This window comes from Notolabrus celidotus, chromosome 4 (assembly GCF_009762535.1).
Source record: "Notolabrus celidotus isolate fNotCel1 chromosome 4, fNotCel1.pri, whole genome shotgun sequence".
Taxonomy (NCBI): domain Eukaryota; kingdom Metazoa; phylum Chordata; class Actinopteri; order Labriformes; family Labridae; genus Notolabrus; species Notolabrus celidotus.
The window spans coordinates 33,961,564-33,982,768 of NC_048275.1; the positions used below are offsets into that span (position 1 = coordinate 33,961,564).

Below are 21,205 nucleotides of genomic sequence, written 5' to 3' on the forward strand. Positions count from 1 at the left end.
GTTGGAGAGAGGGATAGAGGGAGACGAAGAGAGAGAGAGAGAGAGATGATAGGGGTGTGACGGAGAGTGGTAGTTGTAGCAGGAGTCTAGTACGTCCACAGCAGGGTCAATCAATTATTGAATTGGCAGTATGGGGGCCAATATTGGTCATTAGGCCCTTTATCTATATCTGCATTTCATTCTATAGATCATTAATATAGTTCATTTATTAAATAGTGTGCTACTTTGGCTCCCCTCTTGGTCGGTTTTCACTCATCGCTTTGCCTAACCCGATGTCCCACCAACAACTACTTCTACTTATACTCCAGTGAAAAATCTGAGGACTTGTTCGACCAGTTAATGCATGCATAAACTGTAAAAGGTGTTCAGTAAGAGATGAAACTCCGCTTTACTGATATTATATATATTCATCTACAGTTATTAGAAATTAAATGGTCTAGTTTTATGAATGACAGGTCAAAACTCTACATTTTGACTGAGATAATTTCATTTTTAGTGTAAATGCAAATCTCTTCAATATGGGTTATCAGTCTCATGAACTACTTATAATCTGTTTCAACTCTGAAAAACTGATATCGGACGAGCCTTCTTAACCTCGCTGTCAAAACAGTGTAAGAAATCAGTTCAACTGTGAGACTAAAACACAAAATCAATGAGCTGAACGAAACTGAAACACTTCAGTGCTGGGGCGAGTGTAGAGCCTGGTGATATGGGACCAAAAATATATCATTACCTCACATGGAGCTACAGCAATGAACATAATCAAGTTTAAGAATAATTATAAAGAAATTATTTTAATGAGGTACAGGGAGGAAGAAGGGCAATGATAATCATGAGGGGTTTGCTTTGATTGTATGTGTAAATATTAAGATGAAATACATAGATTTGTTTTTTAGGAATTCATTCATATGACGGAAAATAGATAGTGAATAAAGTAAATGTAAATGTAATGTAAATGTAAATTAAAATATTTATATGCATGCTAATAGAATTGATTGATTGGGTTTTATTGTTATTTCTTCTTTTTACTTGTTTTTTTGTTCTATTATTTTCTTTACATGTTCGAAATAAAGACATCAAATCAAACCTGACCTGTCATAAAAACAAGTGCAGCAAAACAAATCTATCCTGTTGCTTTATTTTGGCCAAATCAAAAAAATAAAAATCAACAAACCACCTCCACACATTAAATGGCAATGGTTAACTAAAATTTGACAGCTCAATTAACTCTACAAAGTCCGGTCACAGGAACACTGAAGCTGTGATTCCACTAAGCAGACAAGCTCAGTCCGATTTGGTAGGATACTTAATTATTTGAATTTCCAGTTGGAGAAAAGTTGGGAAAGGTACGAAAACAACTGATCAATGACATCTTACTTTTGTCCTCCTTCTGTCTGGGTACCAAGCGTAGCTATCAGACCCTGAAGGGTGGAGCTAAGCCCACAGTAATCCATTAATTGGTTGAGATAATTACCCCTTTCCATGTGACAGAGATAATAATGGACAAAAACTTCTCATGATAAACAGCCTCAAGCAAAAAAGGAAGAACACAAAATACTGGATGTCCTCCACTGTTGGCCTTTGTTTAACGTGTCGCTATCAATGTAGCTGATGTGACTATCACCATCCAGCTAACAACCTGCCTACCAAGTAAGTGCATGGTTGGTTCAAGAAACACCACCAAGATCAGGGTTTACGTACCAAACTGGAACACTTGGTGGAAAACCACCATTAGTAGATAGACAGCTTTTCTAGATCTGATCAGTCCACTGGAAGCTGAATGCAACACGTGACAGTCTACAACTCAATACTAAACCTTCAATCAAGCTTAGCAGTCCATCACTGCTGCAAGTTATGATCACTATTTATGTAACTGGGCACCAAAGAGGAAGAATGTTGTTCCACACTCCACACAAAATAACTCTGTCATCACTTTCCTGCTGTAAAAATTAAATAGGGATGCACTTCAATGTCTGTCTTAAAATGTTATTGTTAATTTTTCTAATTTTGTTGTTAATTACCCAAATCTAGGCAACATAGTGAACATGGTTAAACCATTGATGCCTTCATTACTCTCTTAGTGTAGATAAATTCAATCTTACAAATTTACAAAACAACCTTTAATTTGACGGTCTCACACAAAAACAAGATCATTTAAAGGATTACAGCTTCAAAAGCCTCTTTAGCTGTCGTATGATCAAAAACTCAGCACATATAAAAACTTCAATCCTATCAATTAAAATCACAACAAAGATGACAGCAGATGTCTATCTCGAACACTCTTTGAGATCAGCTCTGACACGTTTAAAACAAAGCCTCTGATTGGTTCAAAGACTCAACACAAGGCAGGAGGAAGCTGAGTGGACATCCAACAACATAGATAAATAAACACAGACAGACATGAAGTATTGTATTTCTCATTAAGACTGAACAGTGTCTCCATAAAAACAGCAGTATCAGGATGAGTCATGAAGCTACTGAAAGAAAGTCGATCACCTCGGAGTCTCATTAGACCGGCACAGCTTCACAAAAACAAGTCCAGATCCTGCAGTGTGCAGAGATATCAAAGCTGCGGTGAGGAGCTTTGGGTTGATTCGGCGCCCCTGTGGTCAAACATGTACATCTTAAATTTGCTGGTCTTGTCCCAAACATGCCAAGATCAAGCCGTGAGAATTGAAGCCAATGCAGAAGTGCTAAAAACTGCAGTTCCTCGAGCGTCCACTTGAGGCTGGCTCCAGAAGTACTGGAAACCACATACACACCAACTCAAAGATGACGATCTTTACAGCAGAAATAAACATGTTTACAGCCTGGTTCAAAAAACTAGTGTAGTCTGGATAGCTCATTTCTCTATCTGCACACACTGTACGGGGGGAATTTTTTCAAAACGCAGTACTTCGAAAAAAAAATTAAGATTATGAGTTTTCCAATGAGAGGCACAGCTGACTTGATTGACAGGTGGGAACAATGTAGCTGTTGGCTAGGAGGCTCAAAGCCCGCCTCTTTACCTCACACTAGCTCAACAGAAGTTAGGTTGAGTTCAGCATTTCCAATATGGCTCCCACCGACGATTTGGACTCAAAACAGCGCTTCAGAAACAGATGGGTGACGTCACAGATACTACCTCCATTATTTATACAGTCTATGGGACTCATTGTGAATGTTTGAAGTTCAAAATGTAGAAACTGTGTCTTTAGCACTCTGTCAATCCTCACCTAATCTCTTACTGCTTTTTCAAGCATTTAAAAATTACAATACAGAAAATGTCCCTTCTGTTTTAGATGGTTTTGAAGATTTGGAGGTCAATAAAGTGGAATCATTTTGATCCTCACATGATCATTAAAGACACTGTAGACCAGTGGTGTCCAAACTTTTTTCAAAGAGGGCCACATTTGATGTCGTCAGAATACCTCAGGGCCAGTGGCTCCAACTGAGACTTAGGAATCCTAAAAGTTATTTATGAAATCTCTATTTAATAACAATTATTTTAATTTTTTTCTCAATAAATCAGTGACTAGGTAGTCCTCAGTTCTCCACAAGCCACGTAAACATTAGCAAACTATCTTCTGGATGAAAATGTTTTTCATCAGGGTCGCGCAATGTGGGAAAAATATTGTCTCATTATTTTCCTATAGCAGGATCACGATCTTGATTTCATCACACTTATTTTTCATGTTGTTTTTAAGACTTTTCTGACCAGCAGACAACAATTTATAACAAAATAATTATTTTCCTGCGTTCTGAACATTTCTTATGCATCAAATTTTGCCTTTTCTGTACGATTTCATAATTTTGATCTTGTCTTGTGTCCTCTTTTGTGTCTTCTGCACTTTCAGTGTTCATCAAGAACATTTTCACATCATGATAAAAACATGACTTTGAAAACCTTTTCTGGATGACTTTAGTTTTGTTTGTGCGCTTGAAAGAAACTGCTAATGTAAAGATGATTCAGAATGGGATTAATTTCTGAGCTATAAATAATACAATTTAAGATGGAAGCTTGGGGCCATAAATAAATGGACCTTGGGCCGCGATTGGCCCCCGGGCCATACTTTGGACATGCCTGCTGTAGACTATCCCCTCTTGGTGCCTGTACACTACAGACCTCAGGAGACCGATGTTTTGAATATCAAATAAGTGAATCTGGAAAATGAGTCGTGGAAAAATAGCAGAGATTGGCAGAAGTTGCACGGTTGCTCAATAGGTGCAGGGGTTGGTTGACGTCATGAATCAAAGTTTCTCAGAGGGACGGATTAGATTGTCTGTTTTTTGAAGATTAAAAAAGACCCAATCTGCCTAACTTCTGCAGAACTCAATCTTACTTTATAATCACGGTGAAGTCACAACTCCTGATTCCAGCGAATGACTGGGTCACACACTCACATCTCTGGCCAACTTAAGCACGCCTCCCCAGTCAGTCACATGATCCTTTAACAGTACCCTTGGCTTTAATAAGCAATTGTAGGGTGAGTGACTGGTGTTGTAAAGAAGACGTGGAGATTTTCATCTCACTGCTGGTCTAATGAAACCCAGGGGCGGCCATAATAGCAGAGTGAGAGGGGAGGGAGAGGATGAGGATCAGGAAGGGTTCTGGCTTTATGAGGGAGAAAATGAAAGCCTGAGGCGAGGCCACATGTTTAATGACATTTCAGCCACTCTTCAGGTCTGACGATGAAATGGCAGCAATTATGGAAAACAAGGCAGAGGCCCTCAAATTAGTCCATAATTCATAAAGGTTCAGTCAATGAGCTGCAGTTAATAAGGCAATGTGAATGGATTCAGTGAAAGCATACAGGGCTGAGCGATACAGGACCGAGATGAAGGATCAGAAATAACTCACTGACGTGGTCGTCTCTGCACGCAGTGTGAGCTAGTTTTCATCTGGAAGCTGCTCATAGTCTCAGTCTGCTGGTTTCTCCTTCCTCTGTAGTTGGTCGGGTTCACTGAGCCTCAATGAGATTCATCACACTTCAATCAGCTTCATTAGTCTGAGTTTAATCAGGACGTTTATTGTCCTTCATCAGCTGCATGCTGTTTGACAGACTAATCCTCCTCCTCACCAAAAATACAAATCTTGTTCAATATCATGACAAAAACCTAAAACTCATGAAGCCACAAATGTTGAGAAGGCAGGTGTGAGTAGGGATGGGTACCGAATTCGGTATTTTTATAGGTACCGACCGAATTCCGTCAGTACTACCGAGTACCAACTCACGTGACATCAAACGGTACCATGTTTCAGTACCTGAAGCATCCCTGTGACTGTGAGGGAGTAGAAGAGTAGGATATTTTCCATACTTTCGCCCTGCAATAAAGTTTGAAACTGATCGGGTGACCGTCTCTGATCTCTGCTCTCTGCTGACAGGTGCGCGCACTCACTGCAAAGCAGAGCAGCAAGAGGATTACGTTTATTTTATACAGTCTATGGTTAATCTGACCCTCTCGATCCGACTACCTGCCCTGTTTATAACAGTTCCTGTGTGTGTGAATGCCCAACAGGTAAGTTGTGTGTCCTGTTATTATAAAGAGACGGAGAACTGACTTTTTCCCGTCCACAGGCATTCACTTGTGTTAATTGATAAACTCCCGACAGAGCAATTAGACGCCACGAGCACGTGTCAGCTAATATATCTAATCACCTATATAATCCTAAATTAAATAAATATGTTAAATTAAACAAATTTGAGAATTTTTTTTAAAATTAACATTTATTACCAGATAAATACACAAAAGTACCGAAAATTGGTACCGTTAAGTACCGGTACCGATTCCCAGGTACCGGGTATCGGTACCGTATCGGTTCAAATGTGAAAGGTACCCATCCCTAGGTGTGAGTTTATGACCACATTATTATTCTGTATAAGGGGGTTTATGTCTTCAGCTGTTAGCTAAGTAATAAGCAAGCTAATATAAAAAACCCTTTTCGTCGTGCTCACCCTGTCAAGATTCTAATTTGCATAACTGCTCGTTCACTGTATTATTCTTAATGTCACTTTCTGTTGGGACATTCACAAACACATGAAAAGTTAGCTTTTGTAACTTGTTCAAATATAACTCACTTGTTAGTCGACAAACCCTAAACTGTTTGTTTACTTGTTTTAGTCTGTAAACAACTCCCTCACGATTCAGAGCTCACTCAGCCCTGACGGGACTGCAATGACTGCCAAACAATACTTAGGGAGAATGTGCCAAATGTATTTAATGTTTATGAATCAATAAACTGAGGCCACACATTACAGCACTCACAGCCTGAGCTCTTTAGAATTCCAGTCTTTTGGCAGACCTCTAAACACACAAAAACATCAACAACAAACAAACAACACACAAAGAAGAAAACAAACGGAGAGAACAAGACTGGGGACAAAATATCAAACTAGGTAAAACAGGAATCACAAGGTCATACCTGACAACCCGACTGAGAGCTCTTTAAAAACTGGATTAGTTTGAGTTTAAAATGATCCAGATCTGGATCCTGTTTGAGTTAGAAAATTATCCTGATCTAGATCCATTTTGAGTTTAAAATTATCCAGATCTGGATCCAGTTTGAGTTTAAAATGATACTGATCTTGATCCATTTTGAGTTTAAAATGATCCTGATCTGGATCCAGTTTGAGTTTAAAATGATACTGATCTTGATCCACTTTGAGTTCTGCAGGTAAAGAGATACACATATCGATCTCCTGATCAAAAAAGGGCTGGTCAAAGAGATGAGACTTGGAGTGTTTTCTTTGTCAATAGAAATCTTAAAACTTTACTCTAGGTTTCCTTCACATTATAGATCAGCTAAAAGAGAGAGAACTCTTTTTCCAAAAACTTCTCTTCTCTTCTGAAGAGATGTTTTTGTGTCCCTCTTGACCCAGAAAAACAATCTTTTCACTTTGAGGATCCTGATTCACAGCTTTTTGACCAAACTGGAATTTTCTATTGCAGAACATGAGAGCTTGCTCAAACTGCAGCCCTGATTGATTCTTTTTATGTTACTGTGTGTTGTTCAAATATTGTTCTGAGTCAGGACTTAGTATTTTAAACACCAAAGTAACAACACAAAACAACAGATGGAGGCAGCAGTAGAGCAACAACTGTCCTCAGGAACGTTTCTTCTAATAAGTGGAGGTGATACCACAGCTGAAAATAAAGCACCTTACTTTTTACTCTCTCGCTCTCCGCCCCGCTGCTCTGGGTCTCTGTTTCTGACAGCTCTGCTGGTTTCAGCCTCGATCATCCTCCTCAGTCTCTTTAACTGCAGTTCATCTACCGTATGTGACATTTGACATTCCTGCTGATTTCTCACAGCAGCAGTCTACCGGATAATGGATGGGCGATGCCTAACAAGCCAAGGGATGACTTTAATCTGAAAAACTCCTGCAGGAAGACTCAAGTCTCACTGAATGGACCTCCATCTCTCAAAAAAAGTGGGAATCAATATTTTCAAGTTATTAAAAGTAACATGAATGTTTAGTGAGACTAACCACTTTGACTGATCTCATCTGTGCCTCTGTTATTTAGCAGGTCAAGAAAATGCTCACAAATACCTTAAATCAAACAAAAGCTAATATTATACATGAATATAAATATATAAATCTGATGTGCGCCTTAAAACAAATGCTATAAATACAGTAGCTATAAATAGTGACTGAACTGTCTCTCTCGTTCAGAGTTTCAGGCTTTATTATCTAAAGACTGTTTCATATTGTACTTCATTTCTAATATTCTATTGTTTGTGATTGATTTTATGACTGTTGTTTTATTCTTGTTCAATAGTTACATATTTACATATTGCATCTTACAGCAGACTGTCATCAGATACTCATTGCTTTTCCCGTCAACGATACCCTGACATTAGGGCTGGGCGATAATTCAATAACAATAATTAGCGTGATATAAATTTCCTCAATATAAATATAACAGATGTTGGATAAAATGTTGATATATTTAAACCTACATATTTACACCCCCCAACCCATGGAAAGGGACGGGCACTTATGTGCCTTAAACCTTAAATGCTAGTTGCCACCCAACATTAGACAGAAGAAAAAGGAATGCAATTCATGCAAATGATCTGAACCTGAGAAAATGAAGAATCTACAAACTATCACAAAAATCTCATCTTACACAAAAGACCTGCTTCCTGTTAGCACTTTAAAAAATGATGGATTCCAGAAGCTTATCAGAAAACTAAATCCAGATACAAGCTAACAAACCATCAGATTTCTTCAACTTTCACTCAGGAGCAAAAATTAGCCTTTAAATTTAAATGAAATAATGATTTGATATTCATCGTGATAATTATCAATATCGACTGATATGAAAAATATTATCTTGATAACTTATTTTTCAATATCACCAAGCTCTACCTGACATCCACACAAACAAGGTGATCATTGCCTGTAAATACGCATATCAGGTGAAGGCAGCTTGTGGACTTACAGCACCAACACAGCACATCCAAAATCAAGGTCAGGAACCAAGGATGCTTTAAAAGGGACCTTCATGATCTAAACCAAGTTTAAAAAGACAGACGGACACAGTTTGAGAACATCAGCCACCTCCTGTACAGCAGACACGCTAACAGAGCTAACATTACTCGTAGATGTGACGGAGAAGTAAAAGAGCTAGCCCATCAACACTGATCCATCATGTGGTTAAGAGCTAATTCATTATTTCTCACACATTTACACATTTCACAAACACACCTTTAGAGAAGCTGAGATATGATGTCATGTTTACCTCAAACACAGCCCTGCATCACATCCAATAACAAAGCTCTCAAAGGAAGTCTGTTTAAGTTTCAGAGGGATGGACTGTGGCTGATCTGATCCGTGCATGTGAATAACTTCAGAGCAGCACATCATATCTCCTTCTAAAGAACAGCCACGTCACTCACTTTGAGCTGTGCACCTCTAGAGCCCCTGTTTCATTTACACACAACTCAGTTTAATTTAAAAACACACCAGCGGACCAAACTAACAAGAAATGAGCGACAGCCCACAGATTATGAGGACAACACCGACTAAAATTAAGACATTTACCTTTCTCATCTCCTGACGACAAGATCAGTTTGTTCTGCAGTCAAATAAAAACGTGTACCAGTACCAAAATACTCAGGTACTGTGACCAGAAATTTGTCCAGCACCTTGTTAATACTCAAGACATAATTCATCATTAAAAAATCACATGAGTTCAGATCTTTACAGAGTGAAAACACTATTTTAAAAAAAGCACGTTACATTTAATTAGGCAAATTTCAGTTTTGGTTTTAAGGCTGACGACTGACTGAACTCTCATCGTTGATAACACCAAAGTTTGTCACATCTGTGCACTGACTGACCGACGTGTGTCAACATTTTTTGGACTGAGGTGGTCTAACTGAGACCCTGATTTATGGAGGGGTGGCACACACAAATAAATATAATTTATTTATCATCTCTGTCTCCACTAATATCTACTTAAACTACTCACATAAAGGATCATACAGATGTTAAATTCCTGTTTATAACCTGCAACCTCCAGAAATGAAGCCAGTTCTGAAGCGCTAAAAACTGCAGTTCCTCAAGTGTCCACTTGAGGCTGGCTCCAAAAGCCCAAGAAGAGCTCATCTTTACAGCAGAATAAACATGTTTACAGCCTGGTTCAAAAAAATATTTCAGTCTGAATAGATCACTTCTCTATCCCCACACACTGTACACAACTCATTAGTTTTGCAGATATTAAAGTTACCAGTTTTGCATAATTACAGGTGTGGTTGACTTGACTGACAGGTAGGAAGCTAAAGGCCTTCCTCAACACAGCCTCTTTGCCTCTTGCTCGGTCGACTGAAAGTTAGGTTGAGTCAGCATTTTCAATATGACAACCACCGTCGACATGCTTTAAAACAACGCTTCAGAAACCAATGGATGACATCACAGAGACTACATCCAAGTTTTATACAGTCTATGGATGCAACACAGACCAAACCTACGTTCCAACTCTGACAAGGCAAACAGCCCAATCATAGTTTAGGATTTCAGGATGGCACAAGGGGTGGCCAGATTTCAAGGGGGCACATGCCACAGCTTATCCCCCACTCTGGACACGCCCCTGCTAGTTCAGACAAATTAACTACTGGATACTCTTTGGTAGATGAGTACAGTCTGGTTATTAAAAGTCAGTAACACTGGAAAAAGAGAACACTCCTGGTTTCCTCTGACAGATGTGAGCATGACACTGGTCTACTGACAGAGTGGAGACATCATGCAGGACTCTGAATATAAAGTCTGTCCGAAAAACACTCCATTCACTGCTTTGCACAACAACACACTGCTCTGCAAAAACAAACACCTGATCAAGACTACACATGAAGCCAGTGCCGTCTATACTCAGCTTAAATAAAACATTTTGAATTTCAATGTAATGGAAGTCAGTTTAATGTGAGGTAAAGAGACATCTGAGAAAAACGAGGAAACTTAAGCTAATCAAGCTTCATTTGATTGCAAAAGAAGATGTGCTTTATTCGTCCCAGAGGAGACATTCAAGTTTCCCACTGCGTTGGCAAAACATGCAAACAAAGACAAACACACACACATGCACAAATGAAACCCTTTGGACATCCTCTAATGAAGGGTGTGAGAGTGAAGGGGCTGCACACGGGCGCAGTTGTGGATGCGATGCCTTGCTCAAGGGCACGTCAGCAATGTCCTGGGAGTGAAACTGAATTCCTCCAGCTACCAGTACAATTCACATAGATGTTCCGTAACGGGACTTGGACCCTCAGGTTCCCCTGAAAGTCCCTAAAGACCGAGCTACTGTGGTTTACATAACATTTATATCAAGAAGAAGCCCGGGGTCCTGTGTGTGCCGAACAGCTGCTGCTCACATCACTCACAGCCTCTATGAAGGACCACACTGTGGGGTGTATTCACTGTTCAAAGCGTGAAGTTCAGTATTATTACATAAAAATGTGCATGGGGTTCCGCATGACGTTCGCACACACCGGTGTTTCGGTTTGATGAGTGACCATGTTAACTGGCGACTTTGAGCCGAATGCGTCAGGGGTTGTCGTACTTTCACGAGCTGTTAAAGCACGTCAAGAGTCCTCCTGAATGCCTCCCTGTTTATTTTTGTAATACTGTAATGTCAGAATATATTCATTATGTATGTCTTTAATGAAAATAAACAAGGAAGCACTTGCGGGGACATTTTCTGAAGCTTGTGCAACTACGACAACCGCGGACGCGTTCGCTTAAAGGTCTACATTTAACACGGTAACTCTTAACGCCGTAACATCGGCTCGTTTCGTTGACTTACTGCTCGTTTATAACACACTACATTAAAACACAGTATATTTAATAGTATCTGGACATGAACTGCAGGTTCAGCTGTCATCACCCTGACATTAAAGCGCTGTCATTACCGGGAAAAGCTTCACCGGTGCCGTTACCGTGAGTTTCATCAGCGAGGAGAAGAAGCCTCGTTCCGTTTAAATGGATTCAAGCATCCACAACGAGACAGTGTTAGTGGATCTAAAGCAGACATCAGCTCCTCATGCTGCTAACAGTGACGTGATGAAATAATAAACACACAGCCCGGTGTCTCACCTGGAGGACCGGGGATGTTCTGTTTCCATTCCGCCGCCTCGCTTGGTGTTAAAAACCCTCGGAGGACCGGGACCTGGACGTCCAGCGGCATCACGGATCGCCTGTGTTGGGTTCCAAAGTGAAGAAAGATCCGCTGTCTGCAGTCAGGACGGTCCCGGGGTGAAGCCGTAGAGATAACGCTGTCCTAATGAGCAGACTCGTTTCCTCTCAATCACACACACAACGTTTATTTCCACCCATGTGGTGCAAGTGGCATCAGTGAGCAGCCATGACAGATGCGCAGTGCATTCTGGGAAATATAATCGAAAACCCCACAGGGATGTGAAGTCTGCTTTTCTTTATTGTCCCATCAGACACACATGTACAACAAAGTGAGATTAAAGTCTGATTCTTCAGGACCACACACTAAACTAAATATTTAGAGAGGTTTATAGAAGTTAGAGGAGGTGGTTTCAGACTGGCACCCATAATGATAATAATAATAATAATAATAATAATAATAATAATAATAATAATAATAATAATGATAATAATCTTTATTTATATAGCACTTTTAAAAACAGGATTATAAAGTGCTTTACAAATAGGAAAGAAACTAAAAGACATTAAAAGAGAAATGTGTGGAATACAATGAAACACTCAACTCAAACTTTCTTTATAGAGCACGTTTAAAACAACCAGAGTTGACCAACGTGCTGTCCAGATCAAAACAGCACAAATGACAAAAATAACTCAAACAATGTCAAAAATACCATACTAAGAGAAATAAACACAGTGCAAATATATAATAAAATAAGATAAAATAAAATACATTTAGATTTAATTAAAATTATGCCAGATGTCCACTCAACCTTGATTAAAAGCCAGGGAGAAGAGGTGTGTCTTTAGAGAGGATTTGAAACCGGCTTGGATATGTTGGGGCAGGTTGTGCCAGAGCCTAGGGGCAGCCGCCACAAAGGCTTGGTCACCTCTGGTTTTAAGCCTCATTTTGGGGGTGATCAATAACAACTGGCCAGACGATCTCAGTGCTCTGGCAGGGACATGATACTGGAGAAGCTCGGTCAGGTACTGGGGGGCTAGGCCATTAAGAGCTAAAATAATAAAGAATTAAATAATTAAAAAAAACATAACCTGCAGAGAGGTGACAGCAAGAGGAAATGACAGAAAGGAGGATAATAAGGGTGAAGAGGTTAAGATAAAACAATGTTGGAAGACTAAAAGCAACAAACAACAATTACAAGATCAGAAATATAAAATATAAAATAATAAAAGCCTGATAAATAATAAAACATCTGAAATAAAACACTCAGGTGACATCTCCTGTAAAAGCGCAATATATTAAAGTGTCTTTTTAAAAGAGGGTAAAGAGGTGGCCAATCTGATCTCCTCGGGGAGGTTGCTCCAGAGGGTCGGGGCTCTGCCAGAAAAGGCCCGCTCACCTTTGGTTCTCAGCCTCGACTGTGGGATTGCGAGCAGAGTCTTGGATGAGGACCTCATGGTACGAGGTCCTTAGTATGAGAAGTCAACAGTAAAATCTTAAAATCAATTCTATAATCTAAAGGAAGCCAATGAAGGGAAGCTAAAACAGGACTGATGTGGTCTCTCTTGGTTCTTGTGAGGAGTCGGGCTGCTGCATTTTGGACTAGCTTTAACTGGCTAAATACTGCAAGGTGTAATGCTCATGATGGATTAAGATGAGATCAGACTGAGTCTTATCCTGCTTTTGCGTTGGGTCAGTATTTATGATATAACATAGAGTACGGTCTAGACCTGCTCTGTTTGTAAAAGCATCTTGAGATAACGTGTGTTGTGATTTTGAACTATACAAATAAAGGTTGATTGATTGATTGAAGGACCTCCTCCACAGCCTGGGAAGGGACTGTGGTAAAGCCTCTCACTGGTCTTGGACCTATGTTGAAGACCCTGAACAGGAAGAATCCTTGGTTGCAGTATGTGTATGTGTTGTGTTTTTAGGCAAGATTGTGAGAGAGCCCACTCCCTTGACCGAAAAGCAACCCCACACATGAATGGTCTCAGGATGCTTCACTGTTGGCAAGAGACAGGACTGATGGTAGCGCTCACCTCGTCTTCTCCGAACAAGCCTTCCTCCAGATGCCCCAAACAATCGGAAAGGGGATTCATCAGAGAAAATGACTTTACCCCAGTCCTCAGCAGTCCAGTCCCTGTACCTTCTGCAGAATATCAGTCTGTCCCTGATGTTTTTACTGGAGAGAAGTGGCTTCTTTGCTGCCCTCCTTGACACCAGGCCTTCCTCCAAAGGTCTTCGCCTCACTGTGCGTGCAGATGCACTCACACCTGCCTGCTGCCATTCTTGAGCAAGCTCTGCACTGGTGGTGGCCCGATCCCACAGCTGTAACACCTTCAGGAGACGGTCCTGCCGCTTGCTGGACTTTCTTGGGCACCCTGGAGCCTGTTTGGCAACAATTGAATCTCTCTCCTTGAAGTTCTTGATAATTGGATAGACGGTTGACTGAGGTGCAATCTTACTCGCTGCTATAAACTTCCCTGTTAGGCCCTTTTTTTGCAATGCAATGATGGCTGCACGTGTTTCCTTGCAGGTAACCATGGCTAACAGATGAGGAACAATGGTGTCATGCACCATCTTCCTTTTAAAGTGTCCAGTCACTCAATCATGACAGATTGATCACCAGCCTTGTCCTCATCAACACCCACACCTGTGTTAATGTGTGTGACACCTGTGTGTCATTGAAATGATGTTAGCTGGTCCTTTTGTGGCAGGGCTGAAATGCAGTGGAAATGTGTTTTTGGTGATAAAGTTCATTTTCAAGGCAAAGAGGGACTTTGCAATTAATTGCAGTTGAGCTGATCACTCCTCATAACAGTCTGGAGTATATGCAAATTACCATTATAAAAACTGAAACAGCAGACTTTGTGAAAATTAATAGTTGTGTCATTCTTAAAACTTTTGGCCATGACTGTACAGAGGAGCATGATGGACAAGGAAAAAGAAGAAACCTTCCATTGCAGGAATCTTGAGGTTTACGCGTGATGTGATATAAATGGTCAAATGTTCCTTATTTATTGCTTTTAATTGAACTGTGTGTGAATATATTGTAATAACTATAATATATGATAATTGTTTATCCGTCATTATTTCAGCCTTCTTATTTTCAGTCAGCCTGTTCATGTTTGTTCATAAATGCCGATCATATTCTCACTACAAAGATTGAAACTAACATCATTACTTTTTAAAAACATGAAGCGATACAAAAGGTGTGAAAATAAGTGGGACAGCAGGATAAAAATAAACTCTGCGCTGGTTGATATTTAGCCCTGACAGCCTGATTATGTCAAATCAATGCAGGGAAATAAATCCTGTCTGATGTGTCTTTGTAATGAAAATGAGTTTTCTTCTTTGTGTTTCTCCATCTCTAAAATAAACCCGTCTGATGGGACTCAAACACTGATGATCTAAAAATATCACACTGACTTCATATGAGATCATTATCATACTCAGTGTGGCGTGACTATTAAAGAGCCCATCATGCTATTAAATGTGTGACATTAAAATAAATTAATAAGGCATAAAGTTACTACCCTGCTGTGTTAAATACTTGATTCTGATTGGTCAAAACCAGACAATGACAGTTATTAAACCTCGATATCTAAAGCAACACAAAGGACAACCTGATCACACTTCATATCATATCAGACAATGGAAAGGAGTCTGTCTCATTCTCCCTCTGCCGGTTGACTCTGTGGTAAAAACATTAGTGTGGTCTCAGGCTGGTCTTGAGGTCAGGGAAGTAATGAGAGTTAGTGGGCACAGATGTGAGAGCAGCCTGAGGAGCTACTGAACCTCAACCATCTCTCAGAGGGAGAAGTAGAGCAACATCCTGTCCTGTGATCCAGGCAACGACAGCAGAGCTGGTGAGAGCATCTCTAAGCTGCTGATCTCTACAAAGTCACTGAAACCAGAAGAGGTAGAGATAACAGCAACAACATTCAGAGCTGAGACATTTGACTCATTTATATCTAAAGGTGAGTCAACGTCAAAGAGAAGAAGGAGAGCTGAATGAGGACAGAAATGTCAACATCAATATCCCTGCAGAGGTCCTGTCACCTCGTCTGTCATCACTGTCATTGAAAATGTTCACTTTAACATGAATTATAACAAATCAGCAGACTAATGCCTAACCTTGACCATGAATTGAAATGCTTAGTTTAATATTACTGCATCTTGCAAGGAGGTTGATATGAGCCATGGAACCAGGGGGACTGTTTCTTTATCTGTATAAAATTTTTTTTTAATCAATACATCATCTTTAAAACAATATTTAGTGTCAACTTGTTTGTATATTTAGTTGGTAGTTGGTAAGAAGCTGGACAATGTATGGTGAAATTAGACGCTTCATGATAATGTTGGGAGCCGATCTCAGCTGTCACTGGTGGAAGGCGGGGTACACCCTGGACAGGTCAACAGCCTATCACAGGCCTAACATACAAAGACAATTAGACATGCTCACTCTAACACCTACAGACAATTTAGAGTCACTACTTCACCTAATGAGCATGTTTTTGAACTGTGAGAGGAAGACGGGGAACATGGAGGGAACCAACACATACATAGGGAGACCTTCCAAACTCCCCACAGAAAGGCCCCTGCTGGGATTCAAACCAGGAGCCTTCATGCTGTGAGGCAACAACCCCACCACCGTGCAGCCAGACAAATATCAGAAGTTCCTTTATTTGACTGTTATGTTAAGACGTTATCATCAGTATTCAAATCTTCTTTTAAGAGGTAACATTAGTGCTATAGATAATGGTCAATTGTTGACTTAGACCAAACCTTTCATATCTGCAGAGTAGTAGGTCCCCTTCCATGGAGGTTGCCATCTTGCACCGCCATGTTTCTACAGCAGCACTGGCAGAAGATGAAGAAGAAGAGAGAGATGGTTGTTGTGCACAAAATAATTTCTACAGAGATGCTTTTGATTGTATTAACTTGACAAATGAAGGATTATACTTAGGTTGTATCTCAGGAGCTTCTTGTCCTCCAAGGCCACCGTCTCTTCACTGACAGGAGGGGGGGAGCAAGGGAGCCTTTCAGTCAGATTCTGACCGCTTGAAGGTCCGTCTTGAATGATTGATGTTTTCAGTCCTCTAATCAGCTTATATCTAGTAAACAAGAGGTTGATACAGAACCATGTGGATCCTAATGTCTGTCCTTTAGCTCTCTTGATGAATTTTGTATTAACTAAAGGGATCTCTTCCATCTCTCCTTTCACCCTAATGATGTGGGACAAATGTTATTTAATTCATAGCTGTTTCCTGTACCAAAGTATCCTTGGGCAAGAAACAAACCAAGACTGCTCCCAGTATCATAGTCACTGGTGCGTGAATGCATATGAATAGAACCAATAGTACTGATCTTCCCTTCAGAAACCTCTGCTATTAGTGCATGAATGTGGTGTGAATGAGTGAATGTGACGAGTAGAGTAAAAGCACTCTTAAAATCTAAACTCTGATGTAAAAGAAACACCACACAACATTAACGGTTAATACAACAATAACACACAAACACAGGGCTGAACGGTTATACTTGATTGTTAATGTTGTGATTCATGGCCTTCTGAACTTTAGAGTGTTTGAATCCAGTCGGTCATTGAAAAAGCTTGCAGTGTGAGACTGTACTTGTGAATGCTGAGCAGGTCTACAGTGTTGGTGGTGCTCTCTCTCCCTCCGGCCCCTCATGACGCTGTTTTAAGCTTTCTCATGCTTGAAGTGTCTCTCTTTTATCTGCTCACACGCAATGAGAGTGCAAAAATGAAGTTGTTTCATGCAACTGTTCATAAAGTGACAACCATGCAAATAGAAAGAGAGAGCTCACTCCTGCAGGGGCAGAATCTCTTCTCTGGTCACTGAATCATCTTTTAACAAGTGAAACCAACATGCAAGCTCTGCTGTTCACTCCATCATGTGTGCTGCTGAGGGTGGAGGAGCTGCTGAGGAAGCAACATGCTTCTGCAGGAGTGAAACTTATTCCAGAGGAGCCAGAGGTCATCCTCTGATGAGCGGGTTGTGTTTAACTACAGGAGATTAAAGCTCACTGATTCTCTGTTGATGCATTTAAAAACTACCATGCTAAAATAACAAGCAAAGAGACATCTGAGAAGTTTCTGAAACTGTGTAAGAAGAAGGAAGGAGCTCACTCATCCAGGTCATGGTCCCTCAAAGCTTCATCCAAAGAGTCTGGTTGAGTCTTCGGTCTAAGTTGACTGGAGAAGCCTTGACCTTGTTTCTCTGTCACCCTCATCAGAAGTTAAATGTTCTGAAGAGCATTATCTTGACCTGGGAGGAGCACATCGAACATCCTGAAGGTACTGGAGCAAACAACCTTACAAACGTTGAAAGTGAGAGCCTGAACTTTGTCATAGTAAACATGTGACAAGTGCAAAAAGATCTTTGCAAGCAGATCCTGCCCCCTTGCCACTGAGTAAGAGCCCAGTAGAGTCCTGTACAGTCCAGATTTTCAAAACAGTTCATCCTCCAAACCGATGTTTCAGAGAGCAGGGACCTGCAGAGGGTCAACACCTGTAGGCCTTCATCTGCAGTGGGCTGTTTCTAAAGGAGGTCAGGTTCTTAAAGGGGCACGAGTGGACCCATGACCCTTGAATAAAACATACTGGGATCAAAGTTCACACTGAAGATGAACCCCTCCTGTGGCTGGAGAAAAGGAAGGATCATTCATTACTACCTGCAGGATTTCCTCCAGGACACAGTCGAATTGTAACGTGTGTCCCTCCTTGTATCATAAGAAGACTGAATACAACTAAAGATAACCCTCCACACTCTTCAGGCTCTCCGAGAATCCTCTGTGATTCTTGAAGAGAAGATTGATTCCAGATGAGGAATCCAGCCTGTTCTGTCACATTCAGCCTGATTGTAAACCCCTCAAAGCTCATTACCCGTCGTGCAGCATGTTTACCGGCAGCAGAAAGAAGACTTTGTTGTTTTCTTCGTCTGTTTGGAATCAGAGCTGAAGTTTGGAGCTGGAGGTGCAGCTGTTCAGAGAGAGGAGCAGACGGGGAATGATGCAGCCTTGAGGGGAACTGATGTTGAAAGGTGAGGGGGACATGTTTTCCCAGCTTGACGTGACGCCTCCTATAAAATAATCCCTCTGTGATCACCTCCACAGATGAAGTCAGACATGCTTTTTCTTCTTGGATTGGATGATCGTACTGAGGACTGGGTTAAGTACTGGTTCAGGTTCCTGCAGGGGCTCCATGAAATAATGTCACACGAGGACGTCAGACTTCACTGCTGCACACTTCACGTAGCCTGAAAATATGACACTGATGAACACTGCATACATAAAACTCACTATTTGATGCAACACTGATGAGAAATGTGTTAAAGGCTGCTTAATGTTTGCCTGCACGCATTAAATGTTGGCTCAGACAATAAAGAAACAGAACTTTCTGTTATTCATGCATGATGTAACTTCTGTTAGAGGAGCAAAAAGTCTTTATCTAAAGAGGACTGAGCTCTCTGGTACATTTCCACCACTCATGTGCGAGAGCTACCTTCTTAGGGACCACAGAGTGTCAGCCCCGGCTGCACGGTGGTGTTAGAGTTAGCACTGGTATTAAGCACTGGTTACCTCACAGCAGGAAGGTTCCTGGTTCAGATCCTGGCCGAGGCCTCGAAAGGCGTAAGAACAGAGTGCATCACAGTTTGTTGAGTACGAGGCAGGCTGGCTGCAAATCAGTCAGGAAGTCCATGCTGAAACCTGTCCATCACTGAAAGCTCCTACCACAGAGAAACACGACCACAGAACAATGTTACTTCATCTTGTCTGTAGTTTTTTTTTTGTGATCAAATTTTACTCTATTAATATTTGTATACAGGTTGTTACAAGCAATATATTTATCAACGCAAGCAGCAACAGCATGCTTGTGCAAAAAGATAACCTTACACAAATAAGGAAGGGGAGAAAAAAACAAAACAAACATAATAATAATAATATAACAATAATAAATAATAATATGTCTAGTTTTTTAATAAGATTTTTTCTCCTCAGGATGAGTACTTATCCCTGACCAGTTAACATGTCATCAAGTCTGACCTGTTGGTTATCAATTCATGTCTTAACTATTGATTTAGAAACTAATACCAGCAACATTTCAGACTCTAACAGCCTCAGAGGAATCCTGTCTTAATCAGTAAACGTCAGCATGCAAACATCCAAATCTGAAAAGTTAGATGTGTTCACTAAATCACAGCCTCAGAGCTGCTATGGTTGTAGATTATAAATGGAGTTTCACCTTTGCTTGGATAGCAAGTGTAAAATCATGCCAACAACTTTTTTCAACACATTGTGTTTTGATTTTTACAGAACAACTTACCCTGCCTTCAAATATAATCTGTAAGAATTTAACTAAATAAATAAAATCTAAAGAGCAGGAATTATTATTTATACACTACCAGTCAAAAGTTTGGAAACACCTTCTCATTCAAGGGTTTGTATTTATTGTAATGATTGTAAACACTGTAGATTAATACTGAAGACATCAAAACTATGAAAGAACATATATGGAATTATTGAATGAACAAAAAAGTGTTAAACAAAGCAGAATATGTTTTATATTTTAGATTCTGTAAAGTAGCCCCCTTTTTCCTTCATGACAGCTTTGCACACTCTTGGTATTCTCTCAGTCTGCTTCATGAAGTGGTCTCCTGGAATGGTTTCTAATGAACATGAGCCTTGTCAAGAGTTCATTTGTAGAATGACTTGCCTTCTTAATGTGTTTGAGACCATCAGTTGTGTTGTTCAGAGGTAGGGTTAGTACACAATGGATAGTCCTATTTGACTACTGTTGTAATCCAGATTATGGCAAAACCAGATTATTTCATAGTTTTAATGTCTTCAGTATTAATCTACAATGTTGAAAATAATTAAAAAAAAAAAAAACATTGAATGAGAAGGTGTGTCCAAACTACTAACTGGTAGTGTATGTATAATTATTTGGGATTAAAACCTTCGTGTCTTTACTTAATTAAAGAGACAACTTCCAAATACTCAGAGTGGACAGAAGATAGAGCAGAGTAGAGACTACATGACAGAAACAACCCATAGGAAAATAAATTTAGAGAGGAGATCTCAAAAGTGTTTCATTTCTGTCTCCTAGACAACAATGAGATCTGTTTGAAAGCAAAATGAGACTATAGCTTATGTCTCCTGTTTCTCATTCTTGCCTCCAGAAAAAAGTTGCAAAAGTCTCAGCTTAGACTCCCTTTCAGTTCAAAAGGAGATTTCTTCTAAATCTGAAATGATTCTCAGGTATTTCTCAAGTGTTGTGACTCCTTTTGAGCTCAGGTGGAGAAATCAGGGAGCTCTCTCAATTGTCTCAATCTAACCTCATCCATTTGTTTTTGTCAGACTCAGTTTTTGGGTCTCAAGTTGAGCTCAGATGGAGCAAAGAAAGAGCCTGAGCTCATCTTTTCATGAACATTTATAGTGCCCTGCAAAATTAAGATTTCAATGTAATTGTCCACAAAGTTACAATTCTCATTAAAACATTTGAACCACTTCAAGATCAGCTATTTATGATCTCTTCTCTGACTTCACAGTATGGTCCTTCCTTTAC

General features: G+C 40.2%; 1 protein-coding gene across 1 annotated transcript in view; it reads right to left on the reverse strand.

Annotated features, from left to right (window-relative positions):
- ttc27 (tetratricopeptide repeat domain 27) overlaps positions 1–11,871 on the reverse strand; it is a 118,047-nt gene extending 106,176 nt beyond the window's left edge. Inside the window, exon 1 of the mRNA XM_034681934.1 lies at positions 11,574–11,871. Within this exon, the coding sequence (XP_034537825.1) occupies positions 11,574–11,664 (91 nt within the window). The 5' untranslated portion in view covers positions 11,665–11,871. The remainder of the gene's footprint in view (positions 1–11,573) is intronic.
- Positions 11,872–21,205: the final 9,334 nt, after the last annotated feature.